The sequence below is a fragment of the Chroicocephalus ridibundus genome, chromosome 6 (assembly GCF_963924245.1).
Source record: "Chroicocephalus ridibundus chromosome 6, bChrRid1.1, whole genome shotgun sequence".
Classification (NCBI taxonomy): Eukaryota; Metazoa; Chordata; class Aves; order Charadriiformes; family Laridae; genus Chroicocephalus; species Chroicocephalus ridibundus.
Genome location: NC_086289.1, coordinates 27,827,309 through 27,847,027, shown reverse-complemented (window position 1 = coordinate 27,847,027; position 19,719 = coordinate 27,827,309). Strand labels below are relative to the sequence as shown.

General features: G+C 42.8%; 1 protein-coding gene across 1 annotated transcript in view; it reads left to right on the top strand.

The window, feature by feature from the left end:
* Positions 1 to 997: 997 nt before the first annotated feature.
* ZCCHC24 (zinc finger CCHC-type containing 24) overlaps positions 998 to 19,719 on the top strand; it is a 115,921-nt gene continuing 97,199 nt past the window's right edge. Inside the window, exons 1-2 of the mRNA XM_063338597.1 lie at positions 998 to 1,565; positions 18,093 to 18,293. Of these exons, the coding sequence (XP_063194667.1) occupies positions 1,326 to 1,565; positions 18,093 to 18,293 (441 nt within the window). The 5' untranslated portion in view covers positions 998 to 1,325. The remainder of the gene's footprint in view (positions 1,566 to 18,092; positions 18,294 to 19,719) is intronic.

Genomic DNA, 19,719 nt, shown 5'->3' with positions numbered 1-19,719 from the left:
TTGCTTGAGTTTTTAAGTTACCTCCTGGGAGTTCCTTTGGTTTTAAAAAGAAAACTCCTAGTTTGATTGCTACAGTGTTTGTACCAAAGCGAGCAATAGCTGCCCAGCTCTGCTCCGCTCATCGCAGGGAAGGCAGCGGGGAAGAGTTTATGAACTGTAATTACCAGCTTACCCACTCAAGCTCCTTCCTAAATGGAGTATCATTCATCATCCTCTTTTGTGCTACCGACTCCTTAAAAGGCCTACTCAGCTTTAACTCCAGTGTGTCCCACCGCACCCGGGCTCCCCAGGAGCCTGCGCCAGGGCTACCTAGATGGATTTCAAAGGGAACATCGCGCCGCTTGCCTGCCTTATTTGGGAAACCCAAACTCTGCAGGGCTTGGCACAACCTCGGTGACCGAGCAAGCCTCTTAGACCTGGAGCTCTGACAGAGATTTAAGGAGAATGAACCTCAGATTGCGATGAGCTCCCAGCAGCGGGGAGGAACAGAAATGAGAGTGAAGAAGGGGCGGGCGGGCTGACGAGATCCCCGGGCGAAACTTGCGGAGTTAAAAACAACCCCGAGGGGGCCGGGCAAGCAGCCCTCGGAAAGGCTTTTGCGCGTGTTTGGCGTATTAAAAAAAAAAATCATTAAAAAAAAAAAAAAATTCGTCAGGAAGGAGGAAAAGGAAGGCCGGGGAGCGAGCGGGCCGGCGCGCAAACCAGGCGGGCAAGTCGCCAGCGGCCCAGGGGACACCCCCGGCCAGCGGCCTGGGGACCTCCGCCGGTCAACACACACAAATACACACACACACAGAGAAATACACACACACAGAGCTACACTACACAGAGCCGGGGCCGGGCAGGGCGGGGGCGGAGCAGAGCGGCGGCGGGACGCCCCCGCAGCCCCGGGGAGGGCGGGAGGCCTCGGGGGGGGCGCGGCGCCGCGGCTGCCGGAGCGCCGGCAGCCCCTCCCCGCCGCTGCCTGCCGGAGTGGGAATAAAGACAGATAGCGGGGCAGGCACCGGCCGGGCGGGGAGGGTGGAGGAGGAGGAGTAGTAGGAGGAGAAAGGGAAAGAGAGCGCAGAAAGTTTCCTGCGGAGCCCGCGGGCGGCGGCAGCAGCGATGCCCGTGCTGCGCGGAGCGCTGGGGCTGGGCGGGCGCCGCCGGCCTTAGGGGGAGCGAGAGCGGCGTGGGGCCCGGCAGAGAGCCCCCGGCCCGGCCCGTCCTCTCCTCTCCTCCTCCGGAGGGCGGCGAGGAGGAAGCACCCCGGGGCAGGGAGGGGAAAGCCGGAGCGCGGGGAGCGGCACCGCGGGGAGAGCCGCCGGCAGAGCCCCGGGGGAAAGATGAGCTTGTTGTCAGCCATCGACACCAGCGCCGCGTCCGTCTACCAGCCCGCCCAGCTCCTCAACTGGGTCTATCTCTCGCTGCAAGACACCCACCAGGCCAGCGCCTTCGATGCCTTCAGACCCGAGCCCTCCTCTTCCCAGCACCCCGACCTCGGCTACACCAAGAGCACCCCGGAGCTGGGCTCTTCGCTCAGCTCCAGCTATCTCAACAGCTTCTTCCAGCTCCAGCGGAGCGAGGTGAGTCCGCTGCAACACCACCGCCATCCCCTCCCACCCACCCCCCCAAGCGCCATGATGCCGTGGCGGGTTCCCCCCCACCCCGGCCTCGACAAGCCGGGACGGAGCCCGCCGGCGGGACGCTCTCTCCGGTCTCTCGGCTCCGGCGACGAAGGCCCGTCTGCGGACGGTCGCCGTCGCCGCATTGGCGAAGGCTCCCACCGCCTCCTTCCTCCCCACCGCCCGTGTTGACAGTCTGGTAAATGGTTACCCCGATTACGCGGCCGGGACGGTGCCAGGGGTGCGAGGAGGACACGCCAAAAAAAAAAAAGTGTTTTTTAAAGTCATATTTAAAGAGGTTGGTATAAAGAATATGTATAGCTTAAGAGGGAGCCGGTGGCTGGCAATGTTGAAGAGATGTAAACAGGAGTGTGACAAAAGCAGAGCGAAGAAAAGGAGTTCTGTGCACGTTTCGTAACGCCAGAGCAAGGCTAAAAGAAACCAAAGGGAAGGAAGCTAAAAAACCTAGGGTATGTGAAGACAATTCACTGTGGAACTCCCTGTCACAGGAAGTTGTTGAGGTCAAGCACTTCAGCACTGGAGGGACTTCACATGTGTGGAGACACTGCGAGGTGGCACCTCACGCACCGCAGCCCCTCCAGAAAATATCCAACAATGTCATTACTCCCAACCATGGGGGCTCTTGCCACAGACATTCAACGGTGGCTCCATTTGGTGGGGGTTAGACGGAATATGCATCCGACCCACTCTGGCACTTCCTACAGAATGGCATTTCACAGTCCTCCCTGCGCCATTTGTATTAAAGCATAGGTTTAAAAAGTATTCTCGGACAAAATACACACTTCTGTTCTGTCAGCAAAGCTATGGGGTTGTTAATTAAAAACAAATCAAATTCCACAACTGCTCTAGTATTATAGCTGTTAACAGTTAAGTGCCAGACTTATATATACACATTCTTTTTTCCTTAATTAGAAATCCTTTCTTCCTTAAGAATTTCACAAAACGCATCCCATCTCAAAAACAGACACTATTTTTGAAAGTATATAGTTCAAAATCCATTCAGCCTGATGTACCCTGCCTCATTAAGCACAACATAACATACCCGGTTTAAAAATATGCAGACTTAACAAGCACACTGATTTTGCTAAAGGACCAACAGGCAGTAGAATTTAAACTTCCAGCTACCTACCTGTTGATTACAAATTGTAGATTTTGCCCCTCTCTGCTTAGCTTACAAGCTTTGTGGTGCCCAGGTAGCGATAAGACTCCAGGGGTTTGGCCTACATGGACTCTCTCCAGACTGGGACTCCATTCAGGTCTGCGTTTGTTTGAGTCAGGATACATTCTGCTCACAGCGGGTCCTTTTTCTTCTTGGGAGAAAAAGGAAAAAACAAGTAAACGGAGGCTGCATCCAGGAAGCCTTTGAAACAGTCTCTGAGAAACAGTTTTCTTTTCCTTAAAGTTCCCTCCGAGTTCATTTTCTGCTCCTACTGTACTGTTTGCAAGTAGGAGCTAATCCTTTTGTCACACTCTCTCCCTTTCCACTTGGCTCACATTTCTTTCTTTCTTTGTTCCCCCCCCCCCCCCCCAAACCGTTTTCTCCTTTCTTCTGGAAAATCATTTCTCCAGTATGCCAGGCCTTCCCCAGCCCCTGCTTCAGCTCCAGCTCCGAGCAGTCAGCACCTTCGCAGCCTCCCCTGGCCGTGCCACTTTCAGGTTCCAGCAGTCACTTCAGATGTATTTCTGCATGGATTACTATCATCCATGAACTGTATGGATGCAACTTTTTACTGCTCTTTTTAACCTCATTACAGTTTCCCAAGGCGCATGAAAGACAACAGCTGAAAATGCCATCTCTATAGAAAGCCTAGAGCATTCACCATTCAGGAAATAAGAAGCCATTTCATTCTATGCAGATATAAAAATATTTTTAAAAGATCAAGCATGTTAGTTTGTTCCAGTTCATTTTCCAGCCTGTGACAATAGCATTGACTATGCGGCTGCTAGAGGCACTTCTATGTTTCCAATATTTACCTGAACTACGTGTGACTACAGGATAACCCGAAAAGAGGGAAGGGGGCACAGCTGTCTCATATGGCATGGGAATGCATCTGACCTGCTGGATATGCCCCCAAAAAAGGAGGGAACCCTTTAGTTCCCCAGGATAACGTTGCCTGCTTATACAGCAGTGTTCATTCAAAGGTTTAGAAGGTGTTACAGATAACTGTTACTCAAAAAAAGTTCTGTCAATATGTTAGATGCTCCGTTCTTTCCAGAAACTGGAAACTAGACTGTTTTTTTGGCAGGAGTCACCCCAGAGTTTCCTACAATGTCATGCTCTTAATTCCTGAGATTCTAACATCTGTTTATTTGCAGATGCCATTGGGTATACACTACGTGTTTCAACTGCGTAAAATTATTTTGGGGACCATTAGTACCGTATGCTGCTTTTGCATCAAGTGGGCTTATGCTATCTTTGGAACAACACATAGCTTTCCACAGTTAAACTGTTGACTGTTTTCTACACAGTGCTTGCTTTGGTTGGCTTTTTTTTTTCCTTCCAGTTTTGTCCTGGGTTGGCTTAGCCTGGAGCCGAGCTGTGACAATGATTGACACATAGCTGCACACAATATTTAGAAAGTGACCTAATGAGGGGCCAAAATAGCAACAAATTGAGAAACGATAGGATCATAGGGAGTAAAATAGTCACGCGTCCTGTATGTTGCCTTGGAATTGAAAATTTCTGGAGGAGAACGCTTGGAATAAGAGGCAGCACTTGTGAAAAGTTGCTATTATACAGGGCTTGCAAGTCTGCATGGCAGTGCCTGTGTATGTGACTTGCATGCTGACCAAAGGAACTGGACAGAAAAAAAAATAAAAGTGCCAGCACCCACAGAGTAGTCTTGCACTTCACCAAGATTTTTGTCCTCCAGACTTTTTCCACTACAATGGACGCCTTCTAAATAAACATGATGAACACAGCTGTTTGGTGCATAAAAGCCCATTGTACCAGGAGAAAAAAAAAAGCAATAATAAAGGTTTAAACGGTAAAGCGACAATGAGTGTTTTGTTCCATATGCAAGACTCATTTTGCAAAACAGACCTGCTTTAAATAAAACTTTACTGCAGCATTTATTGTCCTAGATATGAAACGAGAGCATGTTAGAACATTAAGATGCATTAAATTGGCTATTGAACTGAGCTCCACCCTCATTATAACACCATCCGTTAGAGCCAAGTATTTGAGGTTTTGTTGTGGGGCTGGTTACATGGGATTTAATGTGTTTGAGACACAGCCAGGTAACTGTGGCTTTGTGTCATTGAGTGGTATAATTGAGAAACCTAGAATAAGGGTGAAAGAGAGTCATATGGTATTTTTCTATACTCACAGTAGGCATCCTACCAGATGAATTGCCGACTTTGGCCAAGAAGAGTCAGCAACCAGTAACTAGAAATTACCATATTATAATCATCAAACTTGTTTCTTTGAACATAGAGTGCTAATTCTGGCGCTAGCCAATATTTACACACGAGAAGGAGCTTGCGTCCTAATGAATTCTTTGCCCATGTGCAATACTCTCCGTGTCTTTCCAAGAGGGGAATTCCTTCCAGAAACCTCTATGTCAGCCACTTCCCAGACCTAAACCAGATCTTATTTAAGCACAAATATCTACATATACTAGATTAGAAAATAATCACTTTTTTTGAAAAAGTAATTCACGTTTCTGACTCAGGGCCTTCCAGGACCAGTCTTTATAGGCAAGAGAGGAACTAATTGGCAATGAGAGAGTATGAGCTAGTTCAGTTTGCTGCAGTTAGGTGCATATTCCTCAATCGGAAAGGAAAATTTGCGGAATTAAGGTTTAGAGAGCGTACTGTGGAAAATAACATTCAGACCCCTGTGAAACAGAAGCAGGTCTGCAACACTGGCATAGACACAGCTTATCAGGCAGCTTCCCAAACAAAAAAAGTTAGTATGACAGTGACATTCGTATATTAACAACAATGACAAAATCCCATGAAACACTGTCAAGCACAAAAACATATGGAAGGAACTTGGCATTTCTACAGAAGATACATTTTATATCAGAAAAACTTGTTTTCCATCTGTCTTCCATAGAATTAGAGGAATACACACTAGCCTCATACTTAATGAAAAAAGTTCTATTATTTAGCCTAGGTGAATTAATTTGGATGATGATTACAACATTAAAAAAAACCTGTTTCACCATTCTCATAGTATAGTATCAGAACAGGGATTGCCATACAAGATCAGGCCATCGACCCACTAAATTGTCATATCTCTGAGAACAGCCATGATTAAAAGAGAGCACAAAACACCTTGTAAGAGGCTGCTCACAACCAGTACAGTCCTAGAGCAAATACAGGGATGCAGATTAGCAGAAATTGCTGATATTCTCCAAAACATTCCTGATTCCCTTCACTTCTGGAAAATTATTAGTTATTCTAACACAGAGCCTTATTTCTGATCCACAGAGTGCTTAATGTGCTCAGCACGGCTGTCAGGACTTCTTGCCTCACACTTGCTGGCTAAACCACCGCAGTATTATCTCCTCTTATTTAAGCATAGTTATTGCCAGTCAGAGTGGTGCAGTGTACAGGTTGCCTGCCGTACATGAAGATATCCTTTAATAATTGTGACTATATTTGATTTATTTCCTTATCTTCATTGTTCTCGCTATTCTTCATGTAAGCACTATCATTTCAGTGCCCTTATCAGTGCCAGTCAACTCCTTTCGAACTGTTTTTCAGGAAGTTAAATGTCAGTTCTTGCATTGGTCCTTGTAAGAGATTCCAGGGAGCTGAATCTCTGTTAGTCAGGAGGCAGTATGCATTTGGGGATCTTGGTGGCATCAGCCTCCTCCGTCCTCCCACACAGCCAGCTCTAGAGCCCTTTGGATGGTATTGCCTCAGCACACAAAGTGCAGCTTTTGCAGCCCACTCTCTATTGTGAGCTCAGAGTCTCAGATCCTATTACAGGTATTTGAGTTTACAACTACTCTGTTTCGAATTCCAGTTGGATGTATGCTTTAAAATGCAAAATTTCAGGTTTTTAAGTCTCCCCCCCCCCCCCCCCCCCCGTTCTTATTTCTGCAGCCATGGCCTCCTACTTTGCTGCTACTGTCTTTGAAAAACACCCTCTTTTGCCAAGGAAGAAAAATCTATATGTGAATATACTATACGAAGTGGAGTCTGAAAATAAGATCTGTATTTTGTATGAGAAGTGTGAAATTCAAGTTGTCATACAAATTGCACTCTTCTGTTTGTATCCCCTAGATATTGCTTTAGACTTCTCTACTCTCCAGGATTAATTTTTTTCTTTTTTTTTTTTTTTTTTAATTTTTTAAGTGCACTGTATTGCATATGGTAGATACCCCTCTTCTTATTTACACTGAGGCTGAATTACCTAATAGCAATTTGATTGCAGAAGGGGGTACACAAGAGCCAAACTTGTTTCTCTTAAGCAAGTACTCTAAATAGAGTTATGTGCTTTTACTTGGGCTTCCTTACCTGAGTAAGAACAGCAGAAAGCTCCCAAAAGTAAGAAGAAGTGGTGAAGATGTGTTGAAGTTACTCCAACAGCTGGAGTGTCTTCTGTTGCTTCCTTATCCTCCCACATCTGAAGCAAATGCTGCTCTGGCTCTGCAGTGCACCTGCGCTACCTCTGGCTCTAACTAGTTCAAAAACACGATTTACAGCTGGGCTTTAGTTCATGGCAACAAAAGTATTATCCACCATACTCTTCTGCAGCTACTTAGTGTCACATAAAAGGCTGACCCGTGTTTGTAAAGCTGGCAAGAGCTAAAGTATTAATTGCTGGACCTAAATCAAGTCTTCCAGAAGAGAGGCTTTCTGCTTTACCATTGATTTATTTTTTGATCGGTAAAAGAAAAAAAGCTAGCAATAGAAGACACACCAATTATATGTATTCTTCCTGATTAGTTGAAAGTTATTGCCAACTTTTAAATCACTTGTGACTGTATTTATGCACACTCCTCATTGAGAGGAGCACTACCATTCACTGTCTGTCTCACAAATACATCCATGCCTTGGAAAACTTGCCAGGCAATACACAATAAAAAAAACCCAACCCATAATTGGATGCAAAAAGCATGTAGAGTTCTTGTTACAGTTCTGTTTTATACACACAGCTTTCAGTTATTTTACAGCGTTTACAGTGTCTTCCATCCCAAGGCACCCAAACAAAGGGGTGATGTAACTGCGTGTTGGGTAATGATTTTTCATCCCCTCCTCTTTTGCTCTGCAGACAGGCTCAGTTATTCAGAACAGAAAAGGAAGATCCTTCTCCATTGAACTGCACAAATGGTCAGACAATCAAGTCTGACTTGAACCAGTATATTCATTTATGAAGCGTATGGAATGAATGGATAACCAAGAGGTGTACAAAACTGCTTTTATCCAAAAGCCAATCCCCCTCTCCTTCCCCCTCCCCCTGCCCTTTTGTTGTTGTTGTTGCTGTTTGTTTGGGGGATTTTGTGGCATTGTAGGAGATAGATAGCAAATAACTTTTACCAAGGGTCCTGTTACTTTAAGTAAAAAAACAATTAGAAGAAAAGATCAGATTATTGACAGTCACTAGGTGAGGATTAATGCAAGGAAAAGTTTTCTAGTTCAGAGTTTAAGTGGGCCGTAAAAGGATTCTGGCACCTGATTTAAGCAATATTTAAATCTAAGACCGGAGGATCTTTTCCATGCTACATTAAGCAGCATGAAAAACAATGACACAGCTGCAGTTGCAGAAAGGTGCAGGCACAGATATTACAAAGACAAAAATCATACAATACTGATAATATGTATTTGCATAGAAACAAAAGCAAGTGTGTTCTGTTATCCAAAGATGCATACATATAAATGCTGCCTAAAAAGTGATACCAGGTATCACCTTAAAGCTTCTGAATGGTTTTGTGAAATCTAACACTTAATATTTATACCTCTCCTCAGTTTCTTTTCCCCAGGAAAATTGCCAGCAGCCTGATGCCCATTTTGCTGCTCTCCTGAATTGCCCTTCTTCCTCTTTTCAAAAGCCACAATGAAATGATTAAATTAAATGGGAAGAATATAAGTCTTTGCTTCACGGCAGTTTACTTAGGTTCTGTCTGGGTTCCAGAGAAGTTATAGTAGATCAAAGGAACCAATTAAGTTTTACAAAGCTATTCAAACTTACAGTAATGCTGACATAATTCAGATAGACAGTGTTTCAGAAGTGTCACAGTTTAGATTGCTTCGTTTTTCCTACAGGTTGTTTTTTATTTGCAGAAACGTTACAAACAATCTGTGATCGACTAAAAGTAGAACCTAAAATTATGGACAGATTCACTTGAGGAAAGCAGAATAAATGCAGGGTTACGAGGTCTGGCCTGTGTCCTTGTCTAGCCAGGCCAGTACAGCTGTTGGGAGTTTTGGTGGTTTTTAAGTTTGAACATATCACAAGCCTAGCCCATTACTTTCTGTCATGTGTTTTGGTGTAAGCAAATACTAACAAGTCCAATGCTTTGACTAAGAGGAATTTTAAGGAGCCTTTTGTAGGCCCTTTTTCTTAGCTCTTTCAGCTGCTGCTGGTAGGAGAGCTGCTGCCTGGTCTTCCAAACCTGTATCTTAGGGAATACATTTTGTGTTTCTACAGATTTATTTTGAAGATAAGCAAATATCCTCATGGTATGAGACCTCCTTCTCTCATATCCAAAGCAGAAATACATTCCTGCTGTATTAAACGACCATCCACACCTACTCACGGCACATGGCAGGATTTGGTGTCTCTTTTGAATGAACACAAGTGCAATACCTTAGAAGGATCACAGGAATCTGGAAATCTATATTTACACCTCATCCAGCTAACTGCCAACCAAGCAAACATTTTAAAGGGATCATCTTGCTCCCATAGGTTTCTCTCGCCAACCTAGGGGGTTCCAGGTTTCTACACTTGGTTGCAATTGTAGCAGGGGAGTTGGGGCCTGTATTTTTTTCACAGTAAGCCAGCCTGCTGTGCAACTATTTGCGTGTAATCATTAGGGCTGTGGGTACCTGCGGTTGAACAGAAAGCAAAGGAACTGTTGTACAGTCATTGCATCCTGAAAATGGGGGATCAGTAAGAGCTCTTAAGAGGGTTTAAGCATCAGTGGTCCTTGAAATACAGGGGTGATCTTATAACATCCTTCTCCAATATACGTTGCAACTGAAATTAATAGAGTAATAGATTCATTCCTCTAAACAGAGCCAACCTGGAAAAAAAATAATTCCTTAAGTCTGCTTGGAAACCAGATTGCTCAATTGTTATTTCATAATTTATCTGAAGCAGATTGTGAAGTTTTAGGTTTACTTGCTCAGATCACACTTCAAGCAGTGCTGCATCACAACTGATTAGGAGGGTGGCTTTAAATGTAGTTAAAACGATCTAAAAGATGGAGTCACAAAATTAAATTCCAGCCTGTCATTTAGTACATGGAAATAATTTATTTTACCCAACTATATTCAATTTAATAAAAGTTTTTGTCTTCCCATGAGTGCAGGAGCTGAGGCCCTAGGCGCATTGTAAGGGGCCCGTTCTGGGCAGATGATGTATTGTTTCTACCTCTGACGGCGACCTTAGCTTTGCCTCTTTTAAACTTTGGCAGCCATCGCAGAGGTTTCTGTGCCAAGAAGGCATTACTGAATGTAAGCGATATAAACAAAACTGTCTCAGACTTGAAGTTCTATTTAACCCAAAATGGACATTTCTTAGCAAAACCTTTCATCACGCAAGAGCTGCACAGGAGGTAAATGCTTTCCTAAGTGTGTCTTGAACAGGCACATATCTATTTCCGTGTGTTATTTTTCTTGCGTTTGGAGTGTCAAAAGACCCACCAAATGAGAGGAAACTCGACTCTTGTTTTTCAAACTGCAGGTCAGATTGAGACAAGATTTCCTGCAGGAAACAGCGATGTTAACAGAAAGCGCAGGGGTCAAAACATGTCCATCCGTTTCTCCCCTCACTTTGTGCTGTACAACCTTCACAACCTCCTCCTCGTCCGAGAGCCCTGTCTCCACAAAACAGGCTTGTATTTCGGCAATGTGAGGAGGAGACAGTGCCATGGAGGTATGTGGTGGATGGAGGCCCTCCCTCAGAAAGGTCAGGGAGGTTGGCGGTCTGCAGCCTGGGGGAGATTCAGCTGCAGGCAGCCAAGGGACAGCCCCAGAAAGGAAAGCTCCTGTTGGGGATGTGTTAAAGTAATTTGCAACGTGAATGGTCTCCCTTGTCCCTAATATAGTGCTCGCGTGTTAGAGGTTCTCTTTAACATAAGTGGGCAGTTGTTTAGCATTCAGCAGATGAAAAGGGTCCCTGCAGAGCTTGGTGCAAGATTTAGAAAGTTCCTCCAAGACCGTGCACCTCTGACCAGAGGAAATCTCTATCCTCTCCTTTCCCACCTTTCCACATCTGCCATTAAAGGCTTTTTGTGAGGTCCGCATACGTTGTGTAAAACAAGTGTCCTTGCTGACATCCACAGCAAACCTTTCCCTGAGGCTGAAATAAGGAGGATCACGCTACCGGCAGAGAGCTAAGAGGCTTATCTGAGCTCCAGCAAGCCTGAAGATGGTGACTGAGCAACTCCTTGACTGTCAGTGTTTCATTATTTCTGTACCACTATGTAGTAGATGGGGAGCAGCTTTTTTTTTTTAGATCAAAAGATCTGTGAAATTCATTGAAAGCTTTGGCTGAAAATGTTAAAAGATCAGTGGATTTAAAGCAAGGTGAGATGGTGGCATGCATTGCTCTTCACCCTTGCTGTGCAGAGTCTCAGCAGTGATGAGCAGTTACAACCTGAGAAGCCACAACCAGACGAGCTGTCAGATCTGGAATAACTAGATTAGATAGATCCATCTGCTGGATTAAAGATTCATCTCCCTACCATCGACTCACTTCACAACTATTGGCAAGTCATGCTGCATTCATAGTTGTCCCCTTAAGATACTGTTTCTGCAAAAGGCAAGTCCATCTATCTGAAAATATTTAAAGTAGGCATTAGCGTTAGCAGTGTAAGCATGTCCTTATCTAAAACCCTCTACAGAAGAAAGATGAATTAAGGTATACTTGGCTAATCTAACTATCCAGGAATGTATTAATTAAGGCTGTTTTTAGATGAGGAAATTGAGTAATTCACATTTTACTAAAGGCAGCCCAAAGACCAGATTTTTTGACAGCTAACTTAAACATTGACTTCAGAAGGAAACAGAAGCCTGAGTTTTGTTTTTTTTTTCTTCCTCCAGACAAACATTTTCTTCACAGAATGATGAGCTATGCTTGCGGTTGTCCAATGATAAAATGTTACTGAGTAAACTCTTAAACTGTTTTCTATAAAAGCATCTATAATTTATCAGAGGAGCTAAAGCTATACAGGAGCAGTTTTTGAGGTTTTCCAGTTCACCCTTTGTAATTAAACTTCTCTGTTTCTTCTGGCTCAAATTAATACAACTAAATTTATGACAGTATTTTCATTTAATCCCTCTGTTTTCAGAAAGCTTTGGGGTTGGCTATAAACATTGATTCTGCATTGGACATTTCTTTGGGGACAAAACCAGGGAACTGTTTTGACCACCTATGAAGAGCTGAAGCACAGAAAAGTCAGAGATTTGAAGCGCTCTTCTCCACGCGTGATCGTCTTCAGGTGTAACTGTTGAGCTTTCACACATGTTGCCTGGCCCCACAGATAAATCCCATGTCAGAAGCAAGTGTTGGGGCTCTAGCAGAGAAGACAGATATGGGCCCTCAGGTTAAGTTTTGTATATTAGCATGTACAAACCACTGAATTACTGTTTGGATAGCTTCAGTTTTACCTCTCCACCAACATGAAAAGAGCAACTAAGTGAGGGCAATGACTTGTCTATCCTACTCTTTTATCCATGGCGCTGCACGGGGTTGTACTCGCTTCTTATCTTCATGAAAGTCCAAGCTGATAACTTAAGCACCTTTTGACATTTCAGTGCAGGGCTAATAATTAGCATGGGTAGTCTGGTTGCCATCATACAGGCTTCACAGACTGGAGAATGTTTATAATTTACAGTATATGAAAACCTTACTTTTTCCACACTGATGATAGGGCAACCCAACTCCTTTTTCCAACAAACTTCAAACAGCCATGATGACTTAAACTTAACTCTGGAAGTTAAGACTGCTTTATTTTTATTTGCTTTATTAGGTTGGCAACATACTAAAGCAAAAATAAGTAATCAAAAATTCTTTGCTCATTGCTTTTCAATTACAGACTATTTCATGTAGTGGAAGAGTTGATGACTGGACTATGTTACAGGAATATTGAAAAGTTACAGGACCTCACTGCAGTATGTGCAATTAAAATGAGCATGGAGAGAACCACCAGCACAAATCATACTAACTTATCACTTGGGCAGGTTCTTTCACAAGTCTTTTAGAGATAATTTTAAACAGCTGTAAATAGGGAAGAATTTTTTAGTATTAGACTGTTAAGGGATTTTTTTGTTTGTTTTGCCTTTTTTTTTTTTTTAAATGTTAACCCACTGGCTTTTAGGTGGGATAGTCACAATAACAATGGCATATCCAAACGAAATTATCCTGCCAAGGTGGAATAGTCACCCCTGCCAGCTTCAATGTTAAATCCCTTAACTAGCAGGAACAGAGAAGGCCCAAACCATGACAGATATGTCATATAGTGAGGAATGCTATACACAGAATCCAACAGTTTGAGAGCATTACATGGCTTCTCCTATCCAGTTTTAGCTTTTGCAGTTGAATGGCAGATGACTTGAAAAAGGGCAAGAAGTTGCATTTTCTTCATGCTCGTTTGGTTGGTTTAAATATTTCTTTTTCTCCTCTGTTTTAACTGGTACAATGTCATGTAGGGGCTCCAGTTTGTTTGTTTGTTTTTTTTCTTTGGCGGGGGAGAGGAATGTTTTTTCAGAGTATAGTTTTTAAATTAAAAAAAAAACAAATGACCCCAAGAGCACCAAACCAATGTACTGGCCAGATGCAGCCTATCAACCTCTTCAACCAGCACAGGTCATTCTAGCTTCAGGTAACTCGTGGATCTGTACCCCTTTATCACTGCCTTAAGGGTCCAGTACCCACAAACTGAATTTAGGGCAAAAACTGAATTTTCCAGATACGCCTCTACATTTCCAGTCTCGCGCCTAAAAGCTTTGCTTCTGAAGGCCTATAAGTCTTAATAATAAGATGGCATTCCCACATAAACAGGTTGTCATTGCTTATCAATATCAGCTGTTGTGGAAGATAGGTAATCCTATCACATTTAGGCAAAATTAAATGTTGTCATAACTGGGATGCTATCATGCTATCTGTGCTTTCTGCTCCCTGTTAAAAAAATACCTTTACAGCTAAAGCAGTATCTGTGGCAGTGGGAAATTTGGAAAGTAAGGTTTACCACCTGTTTGTTCAAATGTTTCATTGCATATTCCTAACAGTACATTGTCTTTATTTTCAACATTATACCATTGCTAAAAAAGAAGCTGAAGAGATAAATTCTGTTTCAGTGTTTCCTTAACCATTTCTTGGCACATCAGTCCCAAAAGCTGTTTCTGAAAGGCAGGGACCAGCCAAGGGAATCAAGAGCAGTTGCCAGATTATTCACGTAACTAGGGAGTTTCTTAGAGGTGAGTTAGATGCTGGAACTCTTGAGTCACGTATGTTACCCAACTGGAAATTAGAGTAATGGAGCTATAGAAGACAATAGCTGCCTCTTTTACAAAGGACCACACTGCAACCTTACAGATTACGTGCCCTTTAACTGGAAACACTTAGCAAACAAAGGAAGCCTCACTTCGCCACACCACCAACAGATACAGTTTAAAGACCTACTGAGCTGAGAGGTTACCTTTGGAAAGTACACCACCAGATTTTCAATTTGGTTCACATTCAACTAAGTAAACAAGTTTCATAGGAAGAAAAAAACAAACAAACAAACTTACATTATCAGCTCAAGCTTGCCACCAAGCTAGTTTCTAAGCTTTACCACGAGGTCCCCCATCCTCCCAGTGCAGCAAGATAAGGAAATCCTGAATTCATTGCAGCTGGCCTGATGAGCCTTGTAATTAGGACACGCAGTGTGGTCTTTTGGCTTCTTGAGAGCACTAACCCCTTCACTGCTAAATCCTTTCTATCCTGTTATAGCTCAAAATGAGAGTCCATTTGAGAGGTATTTTTTGTTGTCTGCTTTTTAAAGAAGTAGGTTGGCTTTGCTAGTGGCACACTGTGAGCATCAAGCAGTCATTGCTTTTGGTGGAATTAATCAGAGGAGCGGAATCCGTGCCACCTCCCAGATGTGTTACCAATACACTCCAGACCAGAATGAGTCAGAATGCATTTCCCTCTTCCTCTCTTATTCTCCTTTCTACTGTTGTTTATCTGAGACCATTCCTGTTTGATTCTGGGGGTCACGATGAATTTTCCCACCACCAGCCTTATTATATAACTTGGCTTTTTGGAACGGCTTTTTTCCTCATCTCCTTCTGAGGAACTGGAGATTTCCACAGCTAGCAGGATATAGTTCCGTTTGTGCTGGTGCTCTTTATAGCAAGGGCCAGATTGATGTGTTTTTCACATTGACTCAGAGTTAAACTGATTTAAGACCGTTTTCCAGGTCAGATTAGCAGGAGCTGCTGAAGCGGTTTCCCTGACTCTATACCAGGAGCAATGGGCTGCATCTTGGGTTTGTCTAGGAATTTTCCTTAACGAATTCATATTTTTTTGAGGCACCAATAACGTTGGCAATGTCCAATCTTCTCCTTTACTGTCATCTTCTGGGATGTTATAATTGTGTCTTTTCCTTTTTTAACACTGGGCCTCAAGGTGATTATAGGGAAATGTTTCATGGTGGTGTGTGTAGATGGGATGTTTTGGCGTGTCCAACTTTGGCACAAATGCCCTGCCAGCTGAACCAGGTGGCCACTTTCAGAGCCATGTGTCATGCTTCAGCCACAGAGCCTTTGGTGGCTGCTGAGATTATGATTTAGTGTCAGTACAGCCCACAGTCTGATGGGATCCTGGCCTTTGACATGGCTTCTGGCTGCCGTGGTTGAAACAAACAAAAGTTTGTAAGGGTTTGCTGACAGAGTGGGCAAAATCATGGTCACTGCAACCCTTAACGTTTCTGTTTTGACCTGAAATGTGCCAAGAGGGGCTGGTGGAGGAGCGAATTGCATAATATCCAGTTGTGGTGCCAAATTCCTCCCTTATAATGGGGGCAATAACTCAGTGTAAAAGATATGTGGAAAAGAAAACAGTCACCACTGTGAGCCATATGTCCAATTCAAAGCCCACTGAAGGCAGCAGATAGGTATGTTTTCTTTTGTCACTGGGTTGGCCCTGGGGGCAGAAATAGCAGCCTCCTGATGGGCAGGAATTATATATTCTACATCCCCAGGGGATGTTCCAGATTTTGGCAATGGGCAAAGACTTTGTGATTTCACACATTCTGTGTGTCCATACACCCACTCGTCTATAAAAATCAGATAATAGGGAATTTGCAAAGTTACCGATGGGTATAAGTACTTTAAGAATCTCTTGGCAAGAGAGGCTCTTAAAAAGAAAGATTTTGCATTATTCCAACTGTATGTAAGAGAAAGTGGCTCCTAGGGAGACAAGAACTTCTTGAAGACCCTTAATTAATACTATTTTGGCATCCATAGCACTTCCCCTTCCTTTTAACGATCTGATGCCAAGAATTTCTCATTCCAATAGTGTCCAATAAATCCTAGAAAACAAATTCCAGTGACTGTTGGAGGTATCTTTGGTTGCTTGATGACTAAAGCAGCTAAAACCTTTTCGTTAGTTTTTGAAATAGCTTTCCCTTTTAAAATGTATGGGTGTAACCAGTGAAACAAAGTGGCTGATTCTCCTCGCAGCAGCCATAACATCTTGCACCAGGACAGAACTATGCCCTGCTGGGGGTAAAACGATGGGCGTTTCAGTGGCAGGACATGTGTGAAGTCCCCTGTGGGATCAGACTCTACCCTGTGGCCCTTTGAATTGATCCTGCTGCCAGGCACCAGGTTCAGGTTCTAAGAAGGGTCAGTGGAGCTCGGCACGTTGTGTTTGACTATAGTGAGGGTGGATGAAGGGGATTATCTATATGGTGGTGGCCTGCCACTTAGGCTGAATTTTTAATTACAATATACACTATCTGCAGTGGGATGGGATTCAGTGATAGTTGAGGCTCATCCAGGTAATTGTGCCCAGAGCTTCCATATGATTCTTTTGCTATGTGACTGTTACCCAGAAAACGCGCTCACTGTGCAGTCATCCTGAATGTTTGAGATCTCTGAGATAAATGTGATTCCATTTCAGATTTATTTCACAAACTAAATCGATTTCAGTGCATGTCTTCAATATGTATATAACATATAAACATCTGAAAACGTATATGACATAGATAAAGACTCCATTGAAATACTTGTATTTAATAGCACTCAAAACCAAGGTCTCCCCAGAGGTGCAGACCTCTTATTACCTCACTTTCCCATAAGCCAGCGGTAATTCTCTTATGCCAGGAGAATGACATGAGCATCGATTATTGTGAGGTGTATCAGACCTAATATAGAAACACCCTGTGAAATGTGTACCAGCATTTCAGGGTGGAGAGGACTGTCAATAGTTGGCCTTGTTTCTATAGTGATTCATTACCGTGTAATTTTTTTAAAAAAAGTTATTATTTACTTTTTAAACTCCTACTACACAGTTTCTTTTGAGCCTTAACACATTAAAGTGAATGAATCCTTGCTATCTCCATTAGGGAGATTAGCTATTTAGGTGATTATGGGTTTCCTGCTGTTCTAAAACTACTGAATGGCAAATTAGGAGCTCCTGATTTTGATTTGCAGATTGAGAGAGTGAAGATCCTATTGAGGTGAAGTACAAACCCTAGGTATTTACTGTTTATCAGGAAGTGTTTAAATCACAGCAGGTTTCCCCTTAGAAAATCCAAGACAGATGTAGATCTGAATGGTTCTTGTTATTGTTTGAACGTGGGACTCTATGTTGACTGTCTCATTAACCAGATTTGAAATTAAAAATTACTTCACATTTTTCTTGATATTCTTTCCCTTTCCCTGACTTCAGTATTGTTCCTGTAAGTAGTACTGGACACAAAACGTTCCCTTATGTGGGTTGTTCTTTCAGCTTTTTGCCTGCATATTCTAACCGTACCATGAATGCGGTGTGATCAAACACAAGAAAGCAGTTGTTGCCCAGTGGAAAGGTTGGACTAAGTGAACCGTGGCAAGCTCAAAAGTTTCCTCAGCAGTGGGGTGACCAGCTCCATTGCATTGCCTTCACGAAACCTCTTTATTAATGGACTGTGTATTGCTCTCCTCAAATATGTAGCCATATTCTTAATGAATAAATAAAAAAAAAAAAAAAATCACATTTTTCTTCTGCTATTTTTATCCTTCTACTCAGATCAGTCATAGAACAATCCTTAATACAGTACTATGTTTCATGCAGTTTTTTTCTTTTCTTTGCAGGCTCTGAGCAGCAGTCTGTACAAGAGCGCATCACCTTATGGCTCCCTTAATAACATTGTGGATGGGTTGAGCTCCCTCACTGAGCATTTCTCTGACCTATCCCTTTCTTCAGAAGCCAGAAAACCCAGCAAGAGGCCACCTCCTAACTACCTGTGCCACCTCTGCTTTAACAAGGGACACTACATCAAAGACTGCCCACAGGTAAGAAATATACAATATTCTGGAAAAATTGTCATGAAAGTTTTCACCATTCCTTGATTTAGTAACATGAATTTGACTGAAACGGTTGTTTAGAGTGAGTAGCACTGAAGAAATATCTTGACAAAGTGCCAACCTAGCCATGTGTTCTTTTAATCTATTCTTTATCACAATGCTGATGGAAAAAATCTGTTTCATTTGCCTAAAAAGAGTTACAAAAGATATTAATCTAGGCAAGTGGTAGTAGATTTTGGAAACTTTAAGAATGGCTACAATGTAATTTTCTATCACAGAGATTATGTAAAGTATGTTTTCAGGCAGCACACTGTATAGTCAGTTTGGCAATGGCCAAATTAATAAAGATATAACATGTTACATATGCCAAAGGAGAAGAAACTGTTACACTGGATGAGGACTTTGAATCAGTGTTGCACTAACACCAGCTCCGAGCATATCTACTGCAAAATGTCTTCTGTCTCACAGAAGCTGTTTGCTATACTTGGCAAAGGTAGTGTTCTTGGACTCTCAGAACTTTGTTGTAGTAGCGAAACTGGCAATATTTATTTCCTTAAAAAAGAGGTATAAACCGGTGTGCACTAAAACCACTCACCGATCTGCAGTATTTTTCTTCTGAGGCTCCAAGCCACAGTGTGCGAGGTTTCTCCATCCTCTCAAGTTTCAGCTGGGTGCAGGCGTGCTGCTGGCTTAAACTTTCACAACTCCAAATATATTCTATGTAGAGTCCCAAGGAAATTAAAGTGCTGCCAATACTCTAGAAATACAGATGTGGACATTACTGGCGACCACTTCACTATGGCTTTAACCTCCTACCCACTAAATGTGTGACTTTTAGCAGAATTAATCTGCATAGAACCAACTACAGCTGGTTTGCTGTTGACGGTGTCAGACATATATAAGCCAAAACACAGGTGGAAAAGCATCTGCCAGCTGAACGGGGTCAGCATGAAATCAAGTCTAATGTCAGATGAACTTTAGCTGAGTGTATTCCCCCTGCTGTTATGCATAGACTAAACTGTTTTCTTCATGGACTTTAGCTGTATATCTTTCATTAATTCTAATGACAACTGTGGAATTAAAGTACTTTTGCCATCTTGGGTGTGGCACTTGAAAATATTTTTACTTTATATTATTTCAATATACGTTGAGTAAGGCAATTTTCTTTAGGACAAATTTATGAAATTTTCCTTGCTAGGAGGTGAAAAATACTCCGGGTTGTATAACCGGAGTATTAACATGCTTAGTTTAGCATGTTACAGCAAAATGTAGAGATAGGACCATGTAATAGCATACATTACTTAACAAGGGGATTAGAACTACGACTACTAAATATCTAAATATGGGGCAGAGAGAAACAGAGTGCTGAACTATGGGAGATGGCCGTGCCGTGCTGCGTAACAAACCAAATGAA